This window comes from Pygocentrus nattereri, chromosome 24 (assembly GCF_015220715.1).
Source record: "Pygocentrus nattereri isolate fPygNat1 chromosome 24, fPygNat1.pri, whole genome shotgun sequence".
NCBI classification, from domain to species: Eukaryota; Metazoa; Chordata; class Actinopteri; order Characiformes; family Serrasalmidae; genus Pygocentrus; species Pygocentrus nattereri.
The window spans coordinates 19,967,602-19,991,095 of record NC_051234.1 but is presented as its reverse complement, the minus strand read 5'-3'; the positions used below and the strand labels follow the sequence as shown (position 1 = coordinate 19,991,095).

The 23,494-nt window shown below is 37.4% G+C and overlaps 1 protein-coding gene across 1 annotated transcript in view; it reads left to right on the top strand.

Annotated features, from left to right (window-relative positions):
* mtrr (5-methyltetrahydrofolate-homocysteine methyltransferase reductase) overlaps positions 1-23,494 on the top strand; it is a 56,401-nt gene that overhangs the window by 1,648 nt on the left and 31,259 nt on the right. Inside the window, exons 2-10 of the mRNA XM_017718269.2 lie at positions 3,169-3,322; positions 3,449-3,602; positions 5,706-5,823; positions 6,947-7,328; positions 9,963-10,079; positions 12,538-12,691; positions 13,534-13,622; positions 14,546-14,726; positions 20,814-20,856. Coding sequence (XP_017573758.2) covers positions 3,179-3,322; positions 3,449-3,602; positions 5,706-5,823; positions 6,947-7,328; positions 9,963-10,079; positions 12,538-12,691; positions 13,534-13,622; positions 14,546-14,726; positions 20,814-20,856 — 1,382 coding nt within the window. The 5' untranslated portion in view covers positions 3,169-3,178. The remainder of the gene's footprint in view (positions 1-3,168; positions 3,323-3,448; positions 3,603-5,705; positions 5,824-6,946; positions 7,329-9,962; positions 10,080-12,537; positions 12,692-13,533; positions 13,623-14,545; positions 14,727-20,813; positions 20,857-23,494) is intronic.

The window sequence follows — 23,494 nt, the reverse complement described above, 5'->3', positions numbered from 1 at the left end:
CAAAAGCGTCTATATTTTTCCTGTCTTGCTTGTTTATTGTCCAGCTTTCACATCAATAAAGAACCACAGTGGAGACTATAGACCTAGACAACTCTGATCTTTGTTTGTCGAGACAAGCTGTCGTATTTGAATATTTTTAAGCTCTTTCGTCTTTATTCTGATGAATCTATGTTGTTTTTCTTGAGTGCTAAATTCTCTGTTGTTAATAATTGATCTGAGTAGGCTAACACTGTCCACCTCATGTTCTCCATCAATTGTTAAGCGTTGTTCCTGTTGTCATGACCTTTAGTGTTCTTCATACTTGGCTGAAGTTGTATCTTTTCACTTTCTTTGACCTTCTTTATGAGTCCATGGTTTTGAGTTTCTTTTTTTTATATATAATTATCTGTCTCAAGTTAACACAACAAATTCATATTTTCTTTGATTCAGCATGAGTGTACAGACAGCATAAATCCAACCCCATTCCCAAAAAAGTTGGGACACTGTGCAAAATGTAAATAAAAACAAAATGCAATTATGTGCAAATCATTTAAACCATAATGATGAACCTGAGAAATTTGATTGTTTTTTAAATTTATGAATTTTGAATTTGATGCCAGTAACACGTTCCAAAAAAGTTGGGACAGGGGCAACCAAAGGCTGGTAAAGTTGTGTAATGCTAAAAATCACCTGGTGGTTGATTGGCAACAGGTCAGGAACATGATTGAGTATAAAAAAGCATCCCAGAGAGGCTGAGTCTTTCAGAAGTAAAGATGGGAAGGGCTTCACCATTCTGAAAGACTGTGCAGGAAAATAGAGCAACAATTCTAGAGTAAAGTTTCTCAACACAAAATAGCAAAGAACTTTTGCTTTTCATCATCTATGGTGCATAATATCATTGATATCTTTGCTATTCAGAGAATCTGAGAAATCTATATATACACAGGTTTTGGCAGCATATGCTGCCATCCAGACAACATGTTTTTCAGAGAAGGCCTTGATTATTTGAGCAAGACAATGTCAAACTACATTCTACATGTATTACAGCAGCATGACTCTGTATTAAGAGTCTGGGTGCTAATCTGGCCTGCCTGCAGTCCAGACCTGTCACTACTGAAAAGGTCTGGCACATTATGAAATGAAAAAAAAAATTTTCAATGAGATTTAGGGTTTAAATGATTTACACATAATTGCATTTTGTTTTTATGTACATTTTGTCCAGTATCATAACTTTTTTGGAAATGGGGTTGTAACTGCAATAATCTCAAATTATTGTGATTAGGTGATTATGTAATAGTTGTGACAGGCCTAGAGTTTGGGATTACTTTGCAGGTGAACAGCAGAAAATGCAAAAACAACTTCTAAGACTGAACTTGGTGTAGAAAAAATATCTCCTGAAAAGAATGTAAGATGTAATAAAGGTAAAGAGTGAAGAAAAATTCATATTGAAAAACTTGATACAATATTAAGCTGTTGAGGCTTTGTGTTAAATACACTACACTATATTTCAGGTGTTCCAAACACTTCTAAGGCTACAGGTGCATAACACCAAACATGCAGACTGCTTCTACAAACATTAGTGAAAGAATGGGTCGCTCTCAGGAGCTCAGTGAATTCCAGCATGGTACTGTGATAGGATGCCACCTGTGCAACAAGTCCAGTCCTGAAATTTCCTCACTACTAAATATTCCCCACAGTCAACTGTCAGTGGTATTATAAGAAAGTGGAAGCGATTGAGAACGACAGCAACTCAGTCACAAAGTGGTAGGCCACATAGAGCACGGTGCTGAGGTGCATAGTGCACAGAGGTCACCAATGTTCTGCAGAGTCCATCACTACAGACCTCCAAACTTCATGTTGCCTTCAGATTAGCTCAAGAACAGTGTAGAGAGCTTCATGGAATGGGCTTCCATGGCCGAGCAGCTGCATCCAAGCCTTACATCACCAAGTGCAATGCAAAGCGTTGAATGCAGTGGTGTAAAGCACTGCCAATGGATCTAGAGCAGTGGAGACGTGTTCTCTGGTGAGGTGAATCACATTTGTCCATCTGGCAATCCGACAGACGAGTCTGGGTTTGGTGGTTGCCAGGAGAACGGTACTTGTCTGACTGCATTGTGGCAAGTGTAAAGTTTGGTGGAGGGGGATTGTGGTGTGGGATTGTTTTTCAGGAGTAAGTTCCAGTGAAAGGAACTCTTAATGCTTCAGCAGACAAAGAGAGTTTGGACAATTTCATGCTCCCATCTCTGTTTGAACAGTTTAGGGACGGCCCCTTCATGTTCCAACATGACTGCGCACCAGTGCACAAAGCAAGGTCCATAAAGACATGGATGAGCAAGTCTGGTGTGAGTCCTGACCTTAAGCCAATAGAGCACCTTTGAGATGAATTAGAGCAGAGACTGTGAGCCAGGCCTTCTCATTCAACATCAGTGTCTGACCTCGTAAATGCGCTTCTAGAAGAATGGTCAAAAATTACCATAAACCTTGTGGAAAGCCTTCCGAGAAGAGCTGAAGCTATTATACCTGCAAAGGATGGGCTGACATCATATTAAACCCTATGAATTAAGAATGTGTATGTCTTCTGCTTGTTTCCTGATTGAGTCAAATGAATAGCTTGTACTCTGTAGCCGTTTTGAGCGAAAACGTTATGTGCCTTGCTCTCTCTTGGTCAACGGCTCCTGGGGAGCGTAACAGTGGTCTTAAATTTCCTCCATTTGTGGACTAGTGGCATCAACAACTTTTCTTCTGAGGTCCTCAGAAATCTCCTTTGTTCTTGCCATGATACACTTCCACAAACATCTTGTGAAGATCAGGCTGGGATAGATCCTTGTTCTTTAAATAAAACTAGGTGGTCACTCATACCTGATTGCCATCCCATGGATTGAAAACACCTGACACAAGTTTTACCTTCATATTATCTGCTAATCCTGAAGGTTCACATACTTTTACCACTGTGTTATTATGTTAATATTGCATCATTTTCCTCAATAAATGATGATAAAGTCTAATATTATTGTTTCATTTGTTCAATTTGGTTCTCTTTATCTACTGTTAGGAATTGTGTGAAAACCTGTTTTAAGTTTTAGGTCAGATTTATGGAGGAATCTAGACAATTCTAAAGGGTTCACGAACTTTCAAGCATCACTGTATGTTAAGTTATTGTCTGTATTCATCAATTGTTTTTATGCACAGGGTCCAGATCATGCCTTGTGGAGTTGCATCTCAGTTCCTGATACTGTACGGCTCGCAGCGAGGTCAGGCGCAGTCTATTGCAGAGGAGATCTGTGAGCAGGCTGCTGAGCATGGGTTTATAGCTGACATCAGCTGTGTGAGTAAAGGAGAGAAGGTATGACATCTGTAAAGGTGATGCTTTGAGATATTTGGGTGATGGAGCTGTGTTTGCTTTGCTGGTTTGCTTTGCTGATTATTGCAAAGCTTGAAAATCAGTGACCTCACTGTTTAATTTTTGTAGTATAACTTGGAAAGAGAACGTGGCCCTGTTGTATTTGTTGTTTCCACGACGGGAGACGGTGAACCTCCAGACACGGCGCTGAAATTTGTAAAGAAAATCAAGAATAAATCCTTGCCTTGTGATCACTACTCTCACCTGCACTATGCACTATTAGGTAAGCTTCTGTTTTTTTTGTTGTTGTTGTTGTTGTTGTTGGTTAAATCAGCATGGCAGTCAAGAAACTGGAAAAACAATACACATCAATTTTTTGGTCAGTTATTGGTGCATACAACAGATATTTTTTTTTCTTTTGCCTTCATGAATGACTGGATGACTAGCACAAGACAATCTTTAATGGAGTAAATACAGAGTAAATGGTGATTTACATGTTTTAAACAGTAATTATGAAAATTAAGATCTAACTCTGGTAATTTTTCAATCATTTGTGTCAAATCTTATTATTCACTAGCTAAAGTTGGGGGGCAATGAAAGTATTGTAGCATTAACTGCTATTAAAGAAGACAGTTTGTGCACAAGACGTTATACTTTATTAATGCCGCAGTTAACCACAGCTATACTGTACACAAAGAGAGTTTGCTAACTGTTTATTTTGAGCTCTACATTCAACTCACGTCTGCACTCTGTCAGCGCTATTCCTGGTCCAACACATAAACACAGCCAGTGGGCAAGCCCCACTTTTCAGAATAAGAGTCCTTGGGAGAATAACCCCATGAACACATGCTATAGAACACATAACCTGGAATGAACATGACACAGTTTTTAACACACCCTGATTATACAAATTATAATAATACTGTATATAAATGATCAAAATACAAGACATGCATCTTTCTTATATCCGTTTAAACTTTAAATAAACAAAGATTTTTTATTTATTAAGATTACGATTTTAATTTTCACTGGATGCTGTGACCATGTGGTAACCTTGGTAGTGTTTACACAGCTGCCTGCTGCTGTTGGTCACGCAAAAAGACATGGAAAGATGCTTTTTTTTTCAGTGCCAATGAGAAAATCTAGCATAAGCATGCTCCATTGTTTCTCCTGACTGTGGAAACTCAGCTAAGCTGTGCAAAGCTAACAACATAGCTAGCGAGTAGTGGTAGCTGACTGCGGTAAATAAAAAGTACTGTAAAAAAAAAAAAAAAAGTGAAAAGAACCTCACAGTCTTCAAGCTTTCATTCTAAACATCTACTCCTAATGCTGTAAAAGGTAAGATTAGCCTAGTTGATTAGCCTTTAGCTGCTGTGGAATTCTGCCAGTGGCTAATGTAAGCCAGTTAAACATGAGGTAAACAATCAGGTGTGGTATTCAATATTGAAAATGCTTTTATCCCTCTCATTATAACAATAGGTGGGTAATATATAATTATTTATCTATAGTGAAGTCTGCTAGTTTGTGGTCGTTATCCTAACTATCGCAAAATCACTTTCTCTCTCTCTCTCTCGCTCTCTCTCTCTCTCTCTCTCGCACTCTCTCTCTCTCTCTGTCTCTCTCGCGCTCTCTCTCTCTCTCTCTCACTCTCTCTCTCTCTCTCTCTCTCTCTCTCTGTCTCTCTCTGTCTCTCTCTCTGTGTCTCTCACTTTCCCTCCCTCTGTCTCAATGGCTTGCTCACAGGCTAACATGGGGATGCACGCATGGGGTTGAGTTCTGCAGCGGCATTAAACCACATATACTGCACTAAACAGCACATGAACTTGGTGCAACATCATAGACACAAGACTGTCATTGCTATTTTGAACATACTACTTAGTACAGTAGTATTCGACTTGAGAAACAGTCTGTGTGTAGGTGCGTTTGTCAAAGTTAGGATGCATTATAACGGCTCACAATAAACCTGTTAACTCTTAGTTACAGTTAGTTTCAAAAAGCAGTTAAATATGCGTCTTTATCTGATGCATTCATTAGCCTGCAGAAGATTAAACACTTGCTGAAAAACATCATTTTAGCTGTCTTACACAAAGGCAGAACAAATACTGGACAAAGGCAGAACAAATACTGGACTGGAAAATTTATTTGTACAGCACTTACTTAAAGTATGAAGAAAAATGTAAAAACAAACCAGCAACCATCAGATAATTAGTTTTAAAACATTGAAAATTTTTTTAGCATTTAAGGATGGTAACTGTGTTCAGGATGTCTGGTACAATAGCACCTCAGTTGGCAAAAAAGTGTGCAGTCCTTGTATTGTTTGGTTCTTTAAGGCAGTGTAATTGCCGTTGATTGGAAGCAATATTATTTGTTTTTCTATCTCCTGCAGCTTTGGGAGACACAAATTATGCAAATTTCTGCAACTGTGGAAAGACAATAGACAGTCGTCTGCAGGAACTTGGTGCAAAGCATTTCTATGCAACAGGTCATGCTGATGATGGCACAGGGTAAGGACAGATATCTTGAGTTTATAGTTTATTAGAAACTCCTGCCTTGGAGCTGTACTTGTCAGCAAAGCCGCACATCGTTCTGTAGCACCCAAATTAGAAACTCAAATTTCTCAAAAACTCAAAAGCCGATTTCTGGGGGGAGTATCACTACTATCATACCCTGTGATAAATGTTCTAAAACCATACGCACATTTTGTCCTACAGACTTTTTTCCTCTGAATGCCAATGAACTCTGAATTATGAGGTCACCAAAGTGTCAAGATATGAATGTTGTTACATGCAAGCTGACACTGCTGTGCACTGAACTGACATCATAAGATTGGCAACCTCACCAAAAATACCCCACACAAACCTGCAAGTATTGTTGAGAAGTGGTAGTTAAGTTGCTGTAGTAATTTTTGGCTGCGGTTTAAGTGGCTGGTTTTGGTACATAAGTGTTGAAGTTTAATAGTACTAATAATTTAATAGTAATAATATTTTCATGTGACATCATCTCAGTGCATAAGAATGTTAGCTTTCTTGAAGAATGTATGTAGCAATATTCATATTTGAACTCCTCAAGACCCTCATAATTCAGAGGACTTATTGACATTCTAGCGAAAAGCATGTAGAACAAAACATATCAAAACTATTTTTTTACTACTGGCTGCAATACTGGACATTTTTGGAAACTATATTTATTATTCCATAGAGAACACCACCTTTGACTCAGAGCTCCTAATATAGGCATAACACAGACTACAGAATGATGCATAATTTCAGAACTGTTTTGGCCATTTTATCAGAAACACCTACCAAATAGATGCACTTGGTAGGTGTACAGTTACAGACTGAAGCCCGTCTGTTACTGCACATTTTTATCAGCCCCTCTCTACCTCATCAATCAATGGAAAGGGACTACCATAGGACCACCACTGTACAGACATACTGGCAGCAAAAACAGCCTGTTTAATTATAAGGGATTAAGGGGTTAGTGCATGGTCATATAAAATTTAATTTTTTCAGTGTTTTTAGGATGGAAAACTACACAAACATCATAGAAGAACCTCAAGATTTGAAAGCATAAAAAATGTTGCATATGGACCTTTAAACATACTTGTTTGTGCTGGTTTCTCTTTAGGTTGGAGATAGTTGTCGATCCGTGGATTGAGGGACTTTGGGAGGCTCTGAAAAAAACATTTGCCAAAATGTCTGCCTCAAATCAGGAGGGCACTAATCAAGGTGAAGTTACTAAGAAAAGTATTCAACAAGAAGCACAAATCCAGGAAAAACTGGACTCCTCTGCCATCAGCCTTAGTCTTTTGAAGCTCACTGATGTGGAGACTGAAAAGGGAAAAGCAGAAACATCTGTTTTGGAGAGCAAAAGCACAGACATTCTTGGAGCCCCTTTGGAGGCGTCTTTGATTCGATCTGTACCGCCTCTGTCTGGGTCTTCTCTCAATGTCCCAGCACTGCCCCCATCATACCTGGACGTCTGTTTGGAAGACTCTCCTGCTGAAGAGGTAGGATGCACTCAGTGATATCATTAAAGTGATAGTTTGGCAAAAATTCTAATTTGCATAATGTTGATCCTCGCCACTCCTTATATATGACGAACTTTAATAATGTAATATTAAAACGTGATAATATTGCAGTGCAATTTATTACCATAACTTTCAGCGCTTACAGTACTTTGTGTAAAGAAGCTAACACTACGTTGACATTGTGTTGTGCTTACTTTCTTAAAAATGCTCAAAAAGGAGTCTTGGAAGAAGACCTTAGGGTTTCCTGCAGAACTTTTCATAAATCAGTTCTTTAGAAATCATTGTTGTAAATGCAATCCATCCATGAAATCCATTTTTTCTTTCTAAGCAGTATTTATCTTGTGTAACATGTACGTTGGCAGTGTTCTTACCAATCACAAGACTGATGTGGGGTGTCCTGTCCACAGAGCTCTAACAAAACTGTAGTCTCCTTCTCTCTGTTCAAGTTGGAGAGAAAGCTAGCTGCAGAGTGAAAGCTAATCTAGCACACATAACTGACCTAGTAAGTACGTCCATTCGTCTGTTCATGCAGTTAACCATTCGCACCAGCATTCCCTGAATGTACATCCAGCAGTAAAGCAAATAAGAACCTTCTTTAAGATGCTTCCATATAAACACTGGATACATTTTTAGTGAAAGTCTCAAAAAACTGCAGACGACTGTAAGAAAAACACTGCTGAGAAAATATTGTGGTTTAAATGAAATGGCACAATTCTAATGATAACATCTTTTAAACAAGAGCAAAAGAACAGGCTTCAAGCTGGCCACTAATACTCAGACACATGATGGTTTTGGATAGTAAATAAAATGGCTGTATTTGTGTTGTAGTAAGCTTTGTCTTATTTTCATTTGACTTTTATATTAGTTAAAAAATTTAGAAAACTATTTTTAGCTATGTGATGTATTTTTGTTCATGTTTTAACAGTATATTGTACAATATCAGAAACCACATACGTCTATTAGATGTTACTGAACAATTTCACATGGTTTAAGATAAATATATAATTATTTACAGTGCTGTGAAAAAGTATTTACCCCCTTCCCAATTTCTTTTGTTTTTTGCTTATTTGTCACACTTGAATGTTTCAGATCATCAAACTACTTTTAATATTGGACAAAGATAATCCAAATACACACCCCCATAGCTACTAAAGTTAGTTGACTACAAAGCCATTGCTAAGGCTCTGGCACCAGCAAACCACAGTGAGAGCCATTATTCACAAATGAAGAAAACTTGGAACAGTGGTGAACTTTCCAAGGAGTGGTTGGACTACTGAAATTTCACCAAGAGCACATCAACGACTCATCCAGGAGATCACAAAAGAAATCAGACAACCATCTAAAGAACTGCAGGCGTCACTTGCCTCAGTTAAGGTCAGTGTACATGATTCCGCAATAAGAAAGACACTGGGTGAAAATGACATCCATGGTAGCGTTGCAAATCACTGTTGACCAAAAAAGAACACAAAGGCTTGTCTCACACATGCCAAAAAATATCTATATGACCCTCTTGCCTTTTGGGATAGTATTCTGTGGATTGATTAGTCAAAGGTGGAACATTTTGGAAGACATAAGTCCCGTTACATCTGACATAAAGCTAATGTCGCATAACACCATAAGAACAACATACCAACAGTCAAACGTGGTGGTAGTGTGATGTTCCAGGGCTGCTTTGCTTGAGCAGGACCTGGACAACTTGTCATTAATAGATAGAACCGTGAATTCTGCTCTCTAGAGAATATCCACCTGCCAGTTGGTGACCCAAAGCTCAAGTACAGATGGGCTTATACAGCAGGACAATGATCTGAAACGCACACGCAAGCCCACCTCTCAATGGCTCAAAACAAAGAGTTTGGAGTGGCTGAGTCAAAGTCCTGCTTTGAATCGCATTGAGCTGCTGTGGTGAGATCTTAAATGGTCAGTTCATGCTCAAAAACCCTCCAGTGTAGCCAAATTAAAACAATTCTGCAAAGAATAGTGGGCCAGGATTCCTCCACAGTGATGTAAAAGCCTCACAAAGTTATCGCCAATGTTGGCAGTTGTTCTTGCCCAGGGTGGCACAACCATTTATTAGTTTTGGCAATTACTTTTCACATGGGTGATTATAAGTTTTGATAAATCTTTATCTTTGATAAATGGAATAAATATTTAAAAGATGCATTTTATGTTTACATGTTGTCTTTATCTCATATTAAAATGAAATGGATGATCTAAAACATTTCAATGTGACAAATTAGGTCAAATAGAAGAAATCGTGTAAGGGGGCAAATGCTTTTTCACTGTATGTGTGCAGTTAGCATCTTGCTTTGTATTGATATACATAAGTTTCCATTACTTTATAGCTGCAATAGCCTTGGAGTTCAAATATAAAGATAGCAAAGCAAACTTCTGACAGCAAACATGTCTTTGCTGATTAATTACATTTGGACTAAGAGGGGAGGATGACTATGTAAATTAGATTTTTTTTTTGTGTGAACTGTTGCTTTAATGATAAAAAGATGGTTGTGAAGCAAGATGTGAAAAGTTTAAGAACACTCAATATCAGATATGTATGAGCTAATATGATCTGAAAATGAGTTGTGCTGAAACAGCTTGCGTCTTCTTGTCCCATAGGAGAGCGCCCATCATGTGGTGAAGGAAGGCTTTTATGAAGTGGCAGTTTCAGGAGCGGCTCATTTAACTCGAGATGATGCGGTGAAAAGTGCCATCTTACTGGAGCTTGATATCTCAGTATGTTTGTATTCATCACACTGTACTGCGAAACTTTAGAAATTAACTTGTCTGGTCAAAATCTTTGCTTTTCTTGATTTTTAGAGTGACATGTTTTCACTCTGCTCTTTTCTTTATAAAGTCTGTCTTTATTCTTTCCTTGAAATTAGAGATCAGAGTATTAGAGAATTAGAGTTTTCTTTGAGGAAATATATCTGGGTAATTCACCTGCTTGAAAGAAATGAGCAGTGTTAGAATTAAGAGTGGATTAAGGACCCATTCAGACCCACAGAACTTGTGATTAGTCTAAAGTGATTAAAAAGGAATTCCACCTAAAGTATCTGTACAATTAAACTCTTAAGATTTAATGAAAGTCATTCAAAGTGGTTTGGTGTGAAATGCTCCGTTCTAGAGAAACATAAAGTACATGAAATGGTTATTAATGCACTGCTTGATGTCCGAGACATTGTGACAATAGTTTTGAGAAGGTTTTGGCCTAAAGTATTATTTTTTTAAAACGCATTTGGAGTGGTACGTGCAGGGAGTTCTGAGGTGAAATAGTCCCCAAAGAACGTTTATTTTCCATATTTACTACTATTTCACCATTGTCAACATTACCTGTAGGAACATAGAAGACACAAGTTGGTTCACTGGTGATTTTGGATTGTTACTAAAATGGCTATATTTGGAAATCTTTTTATAATAAGCTTTTTGTACGTTCCTTTTGCTTTTTATATTGGTTAAAAAGTCTCAAACACTTTGCAGAGGAGTCTAAGAAAAGCACTGGAGACAAATACTATGGTTTAAATGAAACAGCACTAGGTTTTTTGTTGGATATCCTCAAAAAAAAAAAATAGGTAGGGGATTAAAGCTGGCAGTTAAAACTGGGTTTAGCTACATGAGGTGCTTTAATCCATGTTTGTAGATAACAGTGTCTCATATGGTGTCAATGCAAGTAAGATCATTATAGACCATTGTATAACTCCTCAGGTGATTTTGGACAGTATTTAAAATGACTTAAGTTTTGCTGTAGATATCACAGTAAGGTACAATGAACTATTTCACATCAAACCACTCTGAATGACTTTTTATGTCTTTAAGGATGGTGACACTGGATGCTGTTCACCCACATTGACAAAGCAAAGAGCGTTTCAAGTAAAGAATGAGCTAATATACCCTGCCGATAAATAAATATCCTTTGAATAACTGACGGTTAAGTGCAGCTATAACTGTATGAAATAAGTATTGATTGGCTCAGTTAGTAGTTCAACAGGCTTTAGAACCTTGTCAAGGTTTATTGCAGTGCAAATCTAATTTTAAATATAACCTCTGTTTTGATTATGGCCTTAGAACTGCTTAGAACTTATTCTAACTGACTTTTGTACTATTTTGAGCTAGGTAACCAATAATATGCTGCAAGCCTCAAAAATAGACCCAACACATATTTTTGTGATTCAATATATTCTAAAAATATACTGTGATGTAATTTATCACAATAACTATTAGAGCTGCATCGATACCATTTTTTTCAGACCTCACCGATATGATTATAATAAAACACTGAGTAGCTTACTTAGAATTAGGTAGTTGTTGGTGTAAATGAGTGCAGTGTAACTTAGTCATATCAGTAACATCTAGCTGATTTCAAATGATGTGCGTTAACTAGTTGTGTTATGTTACTTTGGATCTGATAGTGTTGCTGTAGAGAAGAGTGGGTTTTGTTCCACATCAGAGAAGTGTTCTGTACAGCTTTCCATAAAGTATGTTTCATAGTTTTGATCCTCATCAGTCTCTTTCAGGAGCACTATCTGTAGCACAGTGGCAGCAGAAATAACATCCAAAGTTAATGCATTTGAAGCGCTCATGTTTTGTCTTTTACATCTTGTTTCTTTGGCTGGTTGAACTGTAATAAAATATCCTCCAAAGTCAGACATAGGCTGTGCAATTTTAGAAATATTGTTCTTTGGTGATTCACACTGAATCTTTGAATAGACCATTGTGTACAGACAATGCCTACAACTTAAACTGTACCAAAACACTCTGTCCATATTACATGAATGCAGTCTCTGCATTCAGCTCTGAAGTTCAAATGAAGATGTTTTGAAACATTCATTCAAAATATGATGCTGCACACAGAATATTGAGCAAAAACACAGAACTTGAGCTGCACTATGCCCTGAAACTAAAGCAGGCAATGATGCACATGATGGGACAGTACGATCTCTGTACAGCCTACTCTACAAAGACAATTAAAAAATCAACACATTAACGTTTATATCTTTCAATTCTATCCTGTCAAACAGAATAAGGTAGGGATTTACAAACTTTTGTAGCAAATGTCAACTTTTTTTAAAATAAATATCAGCCTCCCCTAATAAGAACTTAGATTTATAAGCTTTACCTGATGTGCTGTAAAACAGAAATTGACAGCAGTACTATCTCTCTGAAGTCTCTGTAGAGTTATTTTGTCTCTCCCCAGGATCAGGACATGCCTTACCAGCCGGGCGATGCCTTTGATGTGCTCTGCCTGAACAGAGCGAGCGAGGTGGAGGAGCTGCTTCGGAGGCTGGGGTTAAAAGACCAAAGGAGCCAGAGTGTTCATCTCCAACTGCGCAAAGACACCAAGAAGAAAGGTGCTGAGACCTTTTGAAGGATTAATAAATTACATCAAGACAGTCTGTCCTGATTCATTTTTTCAGTTGCATCAGAGACAGTGACATCAGTTGAAGACTCTGAGACATAAGAGTAAAAAGTAAAAGTACCTAATGTGTCATCGGCGATCCACTTGTTGTGTTTGTCTCTTTTAACTGATTAAACTCTTCCCTAAGGAGTAGTTGGTGGGCATGCATGTCCATGTTGGTCAGTAAAATGGATTAGCATGGGGAATGTGAGGTTTGTATGAGCTACCATGTGTACTGTCACTGTATAAAAGAAGCCTATGCATGACTTATTATTGGATGCACTGCAATAGTTTCTGAGTGAGTGTGTAAACGCATTCAGAATGCAAGTTTCACATCACTACAGAAGCAACAGTGTTTTGTTGAGGTTGCCGGTCAGTGTGCAGCAGTATAATCCAGAGGAGCCAATGATTTTATTTGTGGAAAATGGTGTATTTTACTTGACTACAGGGCACAACAACTGCGATTTTTAAAATCTTCATACATTTTTCCTCATAGAGAAGAAAGAGTAAGACCCAGAGTTCCCAATGGGCATGACCTATGCATAACTTCTGAGGTCCACTGTCAGTGGTTTTCACAAAAGATGGTAAATGAGACACTCGAAAGAGAGCGAGAGGGGTACTGGAGTGTCAACAAATCATTTCAAAACATTTTTCAATGTTTTGTTGAATCATTACATCCTTAATAAAACCACTGAAGTATAGGCCTCTTCTTGTGTTTACTTGCTCAAAACAGTGGGCTTTTTCTCTCAGCTTCAGGGTTAAACTAAAGCATTTGTGTGTTTTTTGCATCAATAGGTGCTCAGGTTCCATCCTACATCCCACAGAAATGTTCTCTAGAGTATCTTCTGACCTGGTGCTTGGAGATAAGAAGCACACCAAAAAAGGTAAAATTCTAAATATTTACACTGCAAAAAATTATGTCTTGGCAAGGGATAGTATCTTACATATTGCCAACATATGTAATATTTCTCATTGTGACAATTATTGAATATTCCATCTACATTTATACATATATACTGTTATTGGATGATCTTATGAAGTGGAATGATTGTTAATTATTAAACCCATTTCTAGACATTTTTACTCCTTTAAAAAATTTGAAAATGAAAGTGAAATGATTTCACTGCCCTGGAGAATAATTTTACTTTAAGGAGGAAATGATTCTCTGCCAGTGCAGGGAGATCATTTCACTTAATAAAATTACTTAAAGAAGTAAAATGTCTAGAAATGGGTTTAATAATCCTATAAAATTCTTGTAACTAGGTGACTGTGAGAAATATTAGACACTAGAATGTTTTTAACAAGGATTAGTAGTTTGCAAAAATGTCACAAAAGCTGTTTTGCTAACACTTAAGCATTAGTTGCTTGTTGTAATGAAGGCTTCTTTATTTGTTTATTTACTGCCGTTTGGCAGAAAATGTACACAGTTTTCCCTCTTACCCTAAATATAGTCAATCAGCCCAGACATGTTTTGTGTCTCAGGCACTGGAACTACGAGGTTTATATAGCCAACATGAAAGGGTAGGTTATAACAAACAATTAGCTTAATGCCATCTACACACATAACTCCTTGCATATTTACGTCAAACTGTGTTGAGTTGTTAAATATTCTTAAACAGACTCGCTTATGTGGTTTCTTACACTTTGTACTGTAATCATGAACTGAAGTATGGACCAAATTTAGGCTTCGTTATGGCTCCTACTGTTCAATTATTTTTGTCCACTGTTGTTTTAAGTGGTCTATATAAAGTGCTGAAAAGAGACCCTTAGTTCGTTAAAGTTTAAGTTGTTTGCTTATCTCTTTTAGGCATTTGTGCGGGCGCTGGTGGACTGGACACAGGACAGCAGAGAGAAAAGACGCCTGCAGGAACTCTGCAGCCGAGAAGGTTCAGCAGATTACAACAGATTTGTGCGAGACACTAATCTTTGCCTGCTGGACCTACTCCAAGCCTTCAAATCCTGCTCACCTCCACTCAGCCTTGTCATTGGTCAGTTAACTTTTTGCTTGCAGTTTGTTTGAAACGAAATGATTATGAATACACTGCCTGATGCCTGAGACATTGCTTGAGGATATTTTAGAGAAGATTTTGCCCTAATATGTTTTAAAATCTGTTCATGGTGGAGGGATAGATGCAGGATGTTATGAGGCAAAATAGTCCCAAAAGAAAGCTTATTTTTTCAGATTTATCACTGTTTTATGAGCATCAGTATTACAAATAAAATTTGTGTAGGTTGGTTTAGGATAGTAAATGGAAATATTTGCATTATAGACATGTTAACATGGGAGTAAGTTTCTCTACAGCGAACCAGCAGTCACTTACTCAACCCTGATTACTGTAGATATTTAGCCAAAGCCCTTTGTTATTGGCTAATGAACATACTGCTTTCTGTTATTTTTTGAATAAATGCAAGTTTAATGTTTTGTGTGTGTGTGTGTGTGTGTGTGTGTGTGTGTGTATGTATATATATATATATATATATATATATATATATATATATATATATATATATATATATATATATATAGTGTTTCCAAGTGTCTGGCTTGTAATGGACTTTCAGTGTAAGCTGGTCAGTAGTCTCTGTATAAGGACAAATCATGTAACCTTAAGTAACCTTTTTTATTCATATGCAGTCAGACATGCCTGCAAGAAATTTGTCTGATGATTTTAGTAGTCTCCACTAGGTGGCAGTAAAATCACATTAAATCTAATTTGACTAGATCTTTAGTAAATGTCTTTGGGTTGGCAACCCTTGTAATTCGATCAGGAGATCCAGGGGAATTGACTTTCCATTGAAATTGGATGCACCTATTTGATATTGGCCTACCTATTACGGTAGTGTGCATGGACAATATCTGTTTAAAAACACTTCTGCCACAAGGACGTGCAATAATGAGGTTATATCAGCCACACCTTAATGTTAGTGCGCCTCAGCTGTGAAACGCACTAAAATTGGCAATGACATTATTTGCACGAGTCGAGAACTGTGCTGCCTGTTCCATTTTTAAGGACCAGATGGCATCGCTGAAAAAGTCTGCTGCATAGTCCACTTTCTGCAGGCGGTGAGGTCTTTGTTGAAATATTTTTAGGACATCATGACGATCATTAAATGAGAACCATTGGCCGTTGTGTCGTCATAGATCTTGTTGAAGTATTTTAGGGCATCATTATGGTCATTTATTGAGAGCTGCTGTTGTCTTCTTTATGCTATTATAGAAATAATTTGACATAAAATAAAATTTATGCACTATCCCTTCTTACCCCAAATTGAGCCAAATAGTCGATCTGCATGTTTGGTGTTTGATGTTTGCTTCTTTAGTTTTGCACTGGAATAAATAATTGAAGTGTGAACCTAACCTAAGTTCAAATCAAAACCCAATCCTAAACCTAACCATAACCCTAATGTTGTTGATAGCCAACTGTAGGTTACCAGATTATTAATAATTAATAATTCGCTTGATTGATAAGTAGGTAGACATTAGGGCACCCCTTGTCTATTTCCATGTTTTGTTAATTTAATAATGAAAATGAGTTCTCTATAGTCACATTCTCTACAGAGAACACACCACCTCACATTTTTTGCACAGTTGCTACTTATTTGCTGAATTTAACACATTAGAAACAAATAAAACATAAAATGGGGTGCAAAAGTTATGGCACATTTTATTTTTTAGGTTGTTTTTTTTTCATGCATGTAAAACAGCAAATTACTGAAACCTGTGCACTAAAATATTTACAACATTCAATATTTAAGTATGTTCTCTGTAGAAGATTATTTAACCTATGTTCACTTAGCCAATCAACAAAGCATAATTTGCCCAGGGGTGCCTTTGCTGCCTACAGCTGTATATTTCATAGTATACTCTTTTTCACGTTGAGATTATGATCATTTTTGTGTGGAATGACTTTGGTTGCTTGAGATGTACAGGTTTGCAGGACAGGTACTATATGCTAATACACATGACATCTGACATGACAGGGATGGAAAGAATAAATGAAAGAAAGTGGTATATAATGATTACAAATGAGTGAGTTCCTATAATACACATATTTGACGGGTTGTTTGGTAACTTTCTGAGGTGGGTCGCTTTTCTGCAAAGTGAACCACAATAAACCTTTGATCCTAATTTTAACCTTGTAAGCACACAATGCCATCTGTACCCACAGTTTTGGAAATAATTAAAAAACACACAAATGACAGCCAGAGTGTAACTAAAAATGGAATTCATTTCCTTGAATAACCAGCTGTGAATTTTGATGAATTTCATGAGACTCATTTTTTGGTTTCAGCGTTTCCTGAATTTCAGTCTCTGCAAAAGATTTTTATGGTACATCACTCAATAAGTAAAACTTGCTTTTCCTCACTGGATGAGAGAGAAAAGGAATCCATTCAATCCAATCAATCGAGTATTGACTGGTCCGCTCTCTGTGATGTATGACGCTCTTTCATGGGGCAGTAGAGAGGTTGACTGTTTTTCAATGCGGTTTAAAAGTGTGGAGTGCGCTGTCCAAGCTTGACGTGCACTTTCCCACCTTAGTGCATGTTGGTCCGTAGACAACAATAAAAAGAATTGCACAAGAGAAGTTTGAGAAGGTGCTGTTTTAAGTGTACCCTTAGGTTGGCAATTGGCACATTGTTAACTGCTAGCTATATGCTTCAGTGACTTCGAAATAGCCTCATAGCTCCAGTGCAAAGCTAAAGATGCAAACTTCAGAAACCAGACGTGTCTTGACTGATGGAATATGGTTGGCGTAAGCAGAAACAACATTAATTTGATTTCTAACTATTCCTTTAACGTCAGGGCTAACGCTCAGGAGGATGCAGCCATAAAGAGTGACTAAATCAGCGTGTGCTATTTATTGGAGTTGCTTTCAGTGAAGAGGAGACTTGATTTACAACAGCTGCTCAGAATATTTAATCCTTAATTGTAATTCATTGGTGATGTTGAGGACCCTCAGCATTCACATATGGTGTCGTTTAGATTGAGCCCTGAAATGTGGGGGGGTGTAAACAGCCCCCTACCTACCACTGACTGATGAAACCTAATTGTAAACATTGTTAAAGATAATGAACTTGGGGCAGTGGCGGCTTAGTGGTTAGAGTGCTGGTGATTGATCACAGGGTTGTGGGTTCAATACCCGGGTCTGCTAAGATGCCGCTGTCTTCTCCAGGGGCAACATGGCCCTATTCTCTGAGGAAAAGAAAAGACGTTCGTTGTTCTGTGCAAGTGTAATGATGCATAGGTAACTAACAAAGACACTTTCTCTAACTAGACAAAGCACTTTTTGTAAGTCACTCTGGATAAGAGTGCCTGCTAAATGCTGTAAATGTAAAAATGAAAGCTTAATTAATAACAGGTATTACCTGCATTTTGTACTGCAAAGCTTAAGAAATCAAATGCCATACTATTGAACTGCACAGTGTTTTTTGTTAATTGTGTCATTAGCCTTCATAATACTGATATCAACATGCAAATGAGCCTCTAACCATTGATTGAATATTTTATCCTGGCCAATCGCAGCTGTTATTTAGGTTGTTGATTTATTAGATGTTAATTTATTTGGATGGGTAAAGGCATTTATATGATCCAGCACATGTAAATAATTATGGTCAAAAGTAATGCTGATCAATTTTAAACCATTGTCAAGAGTTCATTCATCTTATGGGGCCTATTTCTGTCTATCACAGAGTCAGGTGAATTTCAGCACTCAGTATAACTAAGAACCACCTACATTGTCAGGGCCTGACTGTCACGCAAAACAACCTTTCACAGATAGTTGGTTTTGTGTGATGGGTGTGTGTATTTTCAAAATGGTGCTACAACAGAAAACTGAGTGAAACAAAGTGGTATACTGAAAACTAAGTATGTGAGGACATCCCATTGCTCATAGCGACTAAATACTATTAATGTAACATAATGAAACAATAACTTTTAAAAATTATATATATATATATATATATATATATATATATATATAGTCATGGCCAAAAGTTTTGAGAATGATACAAATATTAATTTTTACAAAGTCTACTGCTTCAGTTTTTATAATGGCAATTTGCATATACTCCAGAATGTTATAAAGAGTGATCAGCTTAACAGCAATTAATTGCAAAGTCAATATTTGCCTAGAAAATGAACTTTATCCCCCAAAACACATTTCAACTTCATTGCAGCCCTGCCTTAAAAGGACCAGCTAACATCGTTTCAGTGATTGCTCCATTAACACAGGTGTGGGTGTTGATGAGGACAGGGCTGGAGATCAATCTGTCATGATTAAGTAAGAATGACACCACTGGACACTTTAAAAGGAGGCTGGTGCTTGGCATCATTGTTTCTCTTCTGTTAACCATGGTTATCTCTAAAGAAGCACGTGCAGTCATCATTGCACTGCACAAAAATGGCCTAACAGGGAAGAGTATCGCAGCTAGAAAGATTGCACCTGTCAACAATCTATCGCATCATCAAGAACTTCAAGGAGAGAGGTTCCATTGTTGCCAAAAAGGCTCCAGGGCGCCCAAGAAAGACCAGCAAGCGCCAGGACCGTCTCTTAAAAGTGTTTCAGCTACGGGACCGGGCTACCAGCAGTGCAGAGCTTGCTCAGGAATGGCAGCAGGCAGGTGTTGTGAGGCGGAGACTCTTGGAGCAAGGCCTGGTCTCAAGGAGGGCAGCAAAGAAGCCACTTCTCTCCAGAAAAAACATCAGGGACAGACTGATATTCTGCAAAAGGTACAGGGAGTGGACTGCTGAGGACTGGGGTAAAGTCATTTTCTCTGATGAATCCCCTTTCCAATTGTTTGGGACATCTGGAAAACAGCTTGTTCGGAGAAGACGAGGTGAGCGCTACCACCAGTCTTGTCTCATGCCAACTGTAAAGCATCCTGAAACCATTCATGTGTGGGGTTGCTTCTCAGCCAAGGGAATCGGCTCTTTCGCAGTCTTGCCTAAAAACACAGCCATGAATAAAGAATGGTACCAGAATGTCCTCCGAGAGCAACTTCTCCCAACCGTCCAAGAGCAGTTTGGTGATCAACAATGCCTTTTCCAGCATGATGGAGCACCTTGCCATAAAGCAAAGGTGATAACTAAATGGCTCAGGGAATAAAACATAGATATTTTGGGTCCATGGCCTGGGAACTCCCCAGATCTTAGTCCCATTGAGAACTTGTGGTCAATCATCAAGAGACGGGTGGACAAACAAAAACCTACAAATTCTGACAAAATGCAAGCATTGATTGTGCAAGAATGGACTGCTATCAATCAGGATTTGGTCCAGAAGTTGATTGAGAGCATGCCAGGGAGAATTGCAGAGGTCCTGAATAAGAAGGGTCAACACTGCAAATATTGACTTGCTGCATTAACTCATTCTAACTGTCAATAAAAGCTTTTGTTACTCATAATATGATTGCAATTATATTTCTGTATGTGATAAAAACATCTGACAAACACACATAAAAACCAGAGGGCAGCAGATCATGTGAAAATATAATATTTGTGTCATTCTCAAAACTTTTGGTCATGACTGTGTGTGTATATATATATATATATATATATATATATATATGATAGTCACTTTCAATCCAGTGACTAGATTTTGCAGTTTCCACTCTAAACATGCCCTGTCCATTGCTAGGTAATTGATAATAAAAATCAAATGGGAATTTATCTAGATACATTTTGAACTCCTTTTGTTGTTTATCATTACTACCTTAAATATGTTACTTTTCAATATCATTCAGCCCTACCTGAATACCACTTGAGAATGAATCAGCATAAAGTCTGTCCTTCATCTCTGACATGCAGGTAATGTCAGCCAAAAAACAAAGTACAACATGAGGACACTGGAGACTTTCTAATGCATGCATTTCCTGAACCTGTGAATGTGAAATATGGTAGAACCAACCTACAAAAGGAGTATAAATGGAACAGGTCATGTACTGTCTGTCTGCTTTCAACTTGCCTCCAGCAACTTAAACTGAGAAAGAACTGAAAAGGAAGTCAGAGATAATGTTAAATGTCCTTAAAATCAATATTATATGTCACCATCTGTGCTCCTTTCTCTCTTTTATTACAGAACATTTACCAAAGCTTCAGCCCAGAGCCTACTCGGCTGCAAGGTAAGCAGGCCTAATTTAAGACACCTGTGTTTTATCTTTAGCGTTTGGATAGATGGTTGAAATCAGGTTTTAGGTCATTATTTATAGTAGAGGTCTGAAATTTGGAATTAAAATCTTTTGATCTAAAGGTCTAAGACGGGTGTTCAGCACAGTTTGGACGTTTCCCCGCTCAAGCACACCCAGTAAACCTGACAATTAACAGAAAAGTGCAGTCAGATGTGTTTGAGTAGGTAAATCACCAAACTGTGTTGGACTCTGGCCCTTCGGGAATGGGGTTGTGCACCCCTGGTCTAAAACAAGTATTAAAAAGTGAAACTATTCTGAATTTATTTTTAAAACAAACATACAGTACTGTGTGAAAGATTGAGGCATTTAAGCAAATTTTAAACAGTTTACCTCGGCAATGAATTTATCACAATATACATTAGAATAAAGTCATATTCATAATATTCATAGAATAAAGTCATTCATAATTCAAATAAACATAAAAAATAAGGTATTAAAAAGAGTAGTTAAAGTAGTAAAAAGAGTAGTAAAAAGAATTTCTTGGGTCTGTATTTTTCCTTGACACCTTTACAGCCACCACAAACACTTGTTAATATCATCAATTACATCATGAGCACAATTTAATGAAGCACTGAATGGTCAAATCAGGAGCTGCTTTTTAACTACATATAATACTGGGCTTCCTCAAGGAGAGGTTTGAAAATGGTTAAACAAACACACTAAAATCCATAAAATCGCTAATTATTTTATAATATGGTGATTTAGGATAGTAAATAAAATGGAAATACTTGCATTATAGACATGTGAGCAAGTTGCTCTACAGTGAACCAGCAGTCACTTACTCAACACGGATTACTGTAGATATATAGCCAAAGCTCTTTGTTATTGGCTAATGAATATATTACTTCCTGTTATCTTTTGAGTGAATGCAAGTTTGTTTTTTGTATGTATATATATATATATATATATATATATATATATATATATATATATATATATATATATATATATATATAAATTATGAATTAATATTCTATAAAGTTTGTTCAAATATTAACACTTTTCTCAGCAAATAAATGCATTCTACAAATAAATAGATTTAGAAAATGTGTCTTGGGTGACTTGGGCGCAGTGTACAAGCAAAAATACTGTACTGTTGGAAAAATATCTCAGATGACACTGTATGTCACACAGTTATCTATAAACATACACAAAACAACCATATTAACAAGTCTGTTAGAGATTACTTAAAGGGCCTGCTTCATGGGCAACCTCACTTTTTAAAAAAGACTTTGATGTTCTGTGTAAAGTTTGTTAAAGTCTCAAAATGTACCTTTTACTTTGGAAACTAAAACAAAAACGGCCTTTTTGGTATTCATTAATTTTTGTGAAATCACCAAAACTAATGCATTTACTCATATCTGCCTGTTCAGCCTACAGCAGCTCAGCCCCACTCATTCACTCTGAAGTTATAAGAACTGTTTCAAACAGTATTGTTTTTTAAATGAGGCGCAATACAGGGCAGTCAGAGGTCATTAACATGTATCAGTCCTAAGGAGACAGTAAAGAGTAGCTGGAAAATGGCCATGTAAAAATTTATTATGGCTGCTTTTTGGTATATTAAACCACACAAATGATATAATTGCAGTAAAGCAAGAAAATCGGATATGGGCGCTTCAGCAACTCGACACAGTTTGAGGCTAGTGTGTAATCATTTACGCATGCAGTTAGCACCATGCTAATTGGTGTATGTAAGCAAAACTGGTGTTTGTAAGCAAACTGCAGACACCAAACATGCCTTGGTTAATCAACTACATTTGGGGTAAAAGGGGAAACTGTGTGCATTTGATTTTTGGCTGAACCATCACTTTCATTGTGAGGCTTGCAGGGTTTTGAGCTGAAGTCATTCATTCTTATCAACTCTGAAAGCAAGTGTAGAGTGTAAGGATGCTGCTTTCAGAGTGTAAGGATGCTGCTTTCAGAGTGTAAGGATGCTGCTTTCAGAGCAGCCTGACACATTCATTTGTTTTCCACACATCTCCTTGGCCTGCGAGAGTTTCCGTGTCTAGACTAATGGTGGTGACTGAGTATAATGATGTTGATAGGGCCTTTTTTCCAAGTAGCAGCATTAGGGCACTAAAATATTAATGTTCGGTCAGCAGGGTTCCCCAGAAGTAGACTGACCACTGAGGAAAAGATAATGATGTGTGTAGTCGAGATAGACTGCACACATAATTATCCAGAGATTCATAAGGTAGATTTATAAACTACTACTGGAGCTAGACTAGATTTCTCAGAGGAGTCTGTGTAATGTGCAGAATTTGATTGGCTGATTTGGTTTTGAATAAAGCATTTGTATAATTTTCCTGAATTCCCAGAGATCCCAGATTAAAGGGTCATAGCCTGGATGTACATGCCAACCTTACAACACCAGACGCACTTAATAACAATAACATCACAGTGCATGGCAATAGGCAGTACTGGCTTAAAATCACTCAATTATTACTGTCTGACTTTAAAAACTATGTATAATGCAGATATATACTTGATTGAAATGATTCCATAATTATTACTGGCAATCTCTGACCACTATACATACTTCTGGTTCATACTGGATTCAAATTACTCCACC